Genomic DNA, 6,000 nt, shown 5'->3' with positions numbered 1-6,000 from the left:
TGGTTAGGCCACTCAGGTTGTAGTACTGTTTTACACCAGCCCTAGCAAACTAATACACAACTAGTGCTGAGTATTGAAGCTTGGTTATGAAATCTTGAAGTTCAATACAGGAAGTGCAATCATCCTAGAGAAAACAGAAAAATTCAGTCCTAAAAACTGTTGCAATTTCCATTAGAGAACAAAAGCTTTTATACATTTTTAAGCATATATTTCATGGTTTTAGTTTCCTTTCTGCTATAATACCTCATAGGAATTTAAATGATGACTTTTCTATATCCCTAAGTTCTAACTCCATAGCTTAACTTTTCAGGATCTTTGACATGATCTTAGTCTAACTTTTCATGCTTATATCTCACTGTTGTTTTTCATAAATTACATGACCAAGTCAAATTGGGACACTAGTCCCAAAATAGGCCTGGGTATTCCTATCTTTGTTCTCTTCATCTCTCTATTTAGAATGGCCTTTCCATTCTTCATCATCATACTTTGAAAAATCCAAAGTTAAAGTCTTCCTTCAGTGCCCAGTGAAAAAACCTTCACTTCTAAGAATCTAAATGGTTCTGAAATACCATTTTATATTTTTGCTTCATTGATTTTTATTTTACTTCTCTGGCTTTATGTAATATGCTCTTATCGACTTTAAGTAAATTAGGGCAAGAAGCAACTAGTACAGGTAAGTGTTATTTTGGTTTATTCTTCCAAAAGTGGAGACTGAGATAAGAGCTTTGGGTGCAGGTCATTTGTTTGGAGAAGTAGTCTCAGGGCTCAAGAGTGAGGAGACTGAGAAGAATGAAACAAGGAAGAAAGAAAAGCAAATCTCAGAGTGAGTAAGCCTCAGTCCCACCAGGAACTCATTGAGGAATGGTGTAGAATATAATTATGTTTACCCAAGAATAAAAGACAGCAATATTTATCTAATAGGTCCCATCCCTTAAGTGGTCAAAAAATCTCCTCAAGGTATATCTCTGGCACTTCCAGGTTTACGCATCTATCAGAATTGTTTAATAGGCTTCTACAAATATCATGTGCAGTGCTATTAATGAAGCCACAGGGCAAAAACTGAGAGATACATGGTGCAGCTATGACAAGATGCTCTCTGACTACACCTGCCCAGAGCTAGCAGTTAGACTAAAAGGATAGACAGGGAGAATTATTCATGAATATTAAAAAAATATGATAAAATTGTGCTAGAAAACATATCTAACATGGCCCATTCCTTGCAATGTTCTAATCTGTGCATGCCCTAGTTTAATAGTTCCTAAAGACAAGAATACTATGTATAGAAACAGTACATGTGGACTGTATTCCCCCTTCTGATCAAAGGAGTAAAGTCACCCGTGCATGCTAGGTTAGGCAGCTAGAATCTCAGCAAGATATCCAGCCACAAAAAAAAAACAGACTCAGAATTTCCATTTGACCTGAGATGTAACTCACTCTTAGTTTGGGTTCCTCCAAATGCAGACCCTGAGACAATTATTCAACTACAAGTAGTTTATTTCAGAGGTGATCTCAGGAAACACCCTTGAAGAAATGAGGATATGAGATAAGCGTAGAAAGGAAGCCAATAAAAAATACATTTATTAAGCTGTTTCTACCATGGAGAATTAGAATTCCATTCTACTGGGGAACTCAGGGATAGTATAAAACACACCCCAGATTTATCCCCAAAATGGGTGAGAAATTTGGGGTATTTATCTGCCAGTTCTCCTGACATTGGTTGAGAGCTCCCTCCAAGAAAAATATCCAGCATTTCTAAATTGCCCTTTGTGTGAGCAAAGTGGATTATCATGGCCAGGAGAAAATCCTTCAGGCAAAGAGCCTACAGCATTAGCAATAAGTAGCTTTCAACACGCAGGGGCAAACCTGAGTAGAAATGAGAAGGGCATCAATAGCTATAGATATCTGCTATAGAAACTAAAGTTGTTTAAACAGCTACTTCTCTTGATTACATGACAAATTCAATGAATTCAGGGCTAGAGGAAGGAAGGAAGGAAGGAAGGAAGGAAGGAAGGAAGGAAGGGAGGAAAGAAGGAAGGAAGGAAGGAAGGAAGGAAGGAAGGAAGGAAGGGAGGAAGGGAGGGAGGGAGAAGAAAAGAAAAAATGAGTTCTTCATGTGTTAGACATTAACTGTTTAAAATTATTTCATTAATTTTCATTGCCATATGTAAATGGTGAACTGGAGCCTGAAAGTACATGTGTTTATCTGCATCACACATTCAAAATTGCATTTAGATTTGTGTTGATGAAAATAAAGTCATTGTTGGAACTTCCAAAAGCAGCAACATTTTTCCAAAAGCAGCACACATATATTTTTTGATCTATGTGTGATCTATTTATTTTGCTTGCTCCATCAATTTAATATTAATAGCTGCTCTTAGGTTAGCCCAAAAAAGTCCATGTTTGCTCTTCTCCTTGGGCCATTCCAAATAAGTCCTTCGTGCCATGAGATTTTTGAGCTTGTGATAGCTGCTGGGAATGGAATACTGTGGAATAGGCTCCAGCAAGATCAAAATTAAGTTATCAAAAGCTTCATGAAATAGATTGTGGTGGGCAAAGTAGAGTTCATAATGACACCACTCACTCTGAACAAAGTTGGGAGACAAAACAAAAATGGACTTGTAACTTTTCTCAATGCAGTTGATGATATTTTCCACAATGCTCTTGCCAGGAACAAAGTTTCTCTCATGGAGACAAATCCTTAGGTCTTCTTTTTCTAGATTTGGTAATAATTCACTCTTCACCCACACAGAATCATGCCCACTATATGAAATAAAAGCGTGGAACTGAAGGGTTCTTTGGAGTTCTTCTAAGGGTAGGTTCCTTGCCCTGTGCCGGGTCTGGGTCCACTGACACACCATCCTGAGATACCAGGGCAGATCAAAGTACATACAGAGGGCAGTCACAGTAACAGTCAACACCAGCACAGTGACCCCAATGGTGACAAGCAGCAGAGCTGTGTTGCAGGATAACTGAGACACATGAAAGTCCTTTAGTGGGGTTCCTTTATAGCTTTCTGGATAGTCACACTTATAAGAATCAGGCCAACCCTCTACCACTTCACTTGCTACTTGGCCTATATTCTGGATAAATTCTCTTAGCTCACAGGTGCATTGGAATGGATTGTTCCCTGCTCTTATGGACCTAATCTTCTGGCAGCTGTGGAAGAAATCAGCTGATGGGTTGGAAATTGAATTATGGTCAATGATCAGTACAGAAAGGCTGCTAAAAGCTCCACAGTCAGGAAGGTGGGCTAAGGAATTGGAGGCAACATTGAGTTCTTGCAAAGCTTCTAGTTTCATGATTGGTTTAGGAATGCTTCTTATTTGGTTATTGTGAAGATCAAGTACCTTGACCTTAGGAGGTAAACATCTGAAAACAGAGTCAGTAAGTATATTTGAAGACATATTTAAACTTAATAAACTTGTAGTCCAAGAGCAATCTCCTTCATTTTTATCATACCTTAGAGAATTCTGACTAACATCCAATTGTTGTAGAGACTTCATCTCTTTGGTCATATAAACTATACTTGCAAGTTCTTTTAATTGATTCATTTGTAAACTAAGTGTCTCTAATTTAGCCAAGTTTCCACAGTTTTTGAAAACCATGTCTGTTAAGAGATTATTAGAAAAATCCAAATATAAAAATGTGCTAATTTGGGATGGACAAACCATGTGGACCATATGTGTACCAGACACTGTGAAATTTTGGACGTTCATATTTGAAAAGATTTCATAGATATAACTTTGTGGAAAACTGAACACATCAGTGACCACTTGGTGTATAGAGAAGGCCTTCAGTGAAGTGTTTGAATAATCAAAATCTCTGAAGTCAAGGTGACCTTGTAGTTTTACATTTGAAATTGAGAAATACTTTATGCTTGTATGCCAAACCAACTGGATGATCATAATGAAAAAATTCCAAGTTGTTTCAATGTTGTTTAAAGTAAGATTTGATAACCTTGAGTTGTTCTGAAGTCTTAACAGAACATTTTGGAAATAAGAACATCCATTATCATCTAGCACACATTTGATATTGGAAAGTTCCAGACTTACTGCTGTGCTGACTGATACATCCAAAATAAAACTGAATTCTTTTCTTGTGGGGAAAATAATGTGTAGACTTTCTATATTAAAGTTTTGAAGGCTCTCAGGGTCTTCTTTTTCCCCATAAGTGTCTCCTAAGACCAGTAAAACCTTACTTATATGCAAAGAAGCAATTGGTAGCACACTAGATTTTTGTAATTGTGTGGCACTCAACCCCAGAAATTCTAGTTGAGACATATTGCCAAACTCTTTGCATATGGGTAGGCCAACAAATGCATTAAATGAGAGGTCTAAATGCTTGAGATTCACAGTAGGATGGCAAGAAATCTTCCACAATTTATTGTGGGACAAATCCAAATATTCCAATTCCTGGTTGAATTTGAAAACACTAATATCAAGATATTGAATTCTGTTATGAGAAACTATCAAAATCCTTAGCTTTGATAGTGATACGATGTCAGAAGTCCGAAGCTCAGATATATAGTTTTGTGATATATTTAAGATTGTTGTTTTCAGGGATAGGTTTTTGGGAACATGAAAGAGACTTGATTCTGATCTGTCAACCAAAAATTCACTTTCATCAGTCAGTTGGATTTTGGTCTCAAGTATTAACATGAAGATGATGGCAAAATGGAAGATGCTAGAATTAGTTTTCATCATTTTGTAATATTAGACATTCCTAAGAATAGTTGTTATCCTTTAGAGCATCTTGATACAGGTACAAGTCCTAAAAAAAAAAAAATCCACTTTAAATAATTGTATTAAACTAGGCATGACTGGCATGAAACATTTTTTCCTAGGGACTCATAAAATGAAGTCTACATTCTTTGAAGTCACACAATCTGAAACCAGGGAAATACACATATTGATAAACAATTATACTACCTCTAATCAAATAACTTTTAATATGCATGGTGTAATGGGTTGAATGGTGACGTCACCCAAAAGATATAAACCTTGTAACTCTGTCCTAATCACCAGAAACTGTGAGTATTACCTAACTTGGAAAAAGGATCTTTGTAGAGATGATTACGTTCAGGATCTTTAGATGAGGGGATCATCCTGGATTATCCAGGTGGTCTCTAAATCCAGTAACAAGCGTTCTTATAAGAGAAAAGCAGAGGGATATTTGATGGAGATAATAGAGACACAGAGAAGGCCATCTGAAGATGGAGGCAGAAATTGGAGCAGATACAGCCACAAACCAAGGAATGCCGACAGCTACCAGAAGCTGAAAGAGGCTTTAGAGAGAGCTTAGTGCTACCAACACCTTGATTTTAGACTTCTGGTCTCCAGAACCATGAGAGAATAAATTTCTGTTGTTTTTAGCCACCAAGTGTATGGTAATTTGTTATAGCAGCCACAGGAAACTAATACAGGTAGTTTTACATATTTATGGAAAGTCCACTGACCACAACCTTCCCAAGATCATATAGAATTCAAGCTAGGATTCACAGCTGGTATGTTTTCTACTTTTGACATGCACCACCTCATGGCTTTCTTAAGAGTTCCTTTCACATGGGGTTGAATTCAGGCTTTCTTGCATTACTTTCTATTATTTACACATGGCTTCATGCCTAACTTTGGTATTATTCAAAAGGTAATTAGATAACTAAAGGTCCCTCAAAATCCATTTATTCATCCATTTGTTTATTCATCCAGTATTTATTGATAATCTACTGGCCATGTTTTAGGAACTAGAGGTAAAGCTGTGAACAAAATAAAGCCCTAATTCTCAAGGGGTTTATTCTCTGGTGGGTAGACAGAAAACAAATGACTAAATGTAATTTCATGTAGTAGTAAATGACATGGAAAACTTAAGCAGAGTAAATGAATCAAGAATAATGGTAGGAAGGGAGGATATAAGATGGTGGAGCAGCATGAAGACCCTCACTCAGTTTGTCTCATCTCTGCAATGAAGCTAGATCAGCACCAAACCATTTTGTACACCTAGAAA

At 37.0% G+C, this 6,000-nt stretch overlaps 1 protein-coding gene across 3 annotated transcripts in view; it reads right to left on the bottom strand.

Moving 5' to 3' along the window:
- Positions 1 to 674: 674 nt before the first annotated feature.
- Positions 675 to 6,000, bottom strand: part of TLR1 (toll like receptor 1) — a 48,316-nt gene continuing 42,990 nt past the window's right edge. For all 3 annotated transcript variants that reach the window (XM_045475028.1, XM_045475026.1, XM_045475027.1), the window contains exon 2: positions 675 to 4,770. In XM_045475028.1, coding sequence (XP_045330984.1) covers positions 2,334 to 4,703 — 2,370 coding nt within the window. In that variant the 5' untranslated portion in view covers positions 4,704 to 4,770 and the 3' untranslated portion in view covers positions 675 to 2,333. The remainder of the gene's footprint in view (positions 4,771 to 6,000) is intronic.

The sequence above is a fragment of the Leopardus geoffroyi genome, chromosome B1 (genome assembly GCF_018350155.1).
Source record: "Leopardus geoffroyi isolate Oge1 chromosome B1, O.geoffroyi_Oge1_pat1.0, whole genome shotgun sequence".
NCBI lineage: Eukaryota > Metazoa > Chordata > Mammalia > Carnivora > Felidae > Leopardus > Leopardus geoffroyi.
Note: the sequence above shows the minus strand (reverse complement) of the source record. Positions and strands in the feature narration are given on the sequence as shown.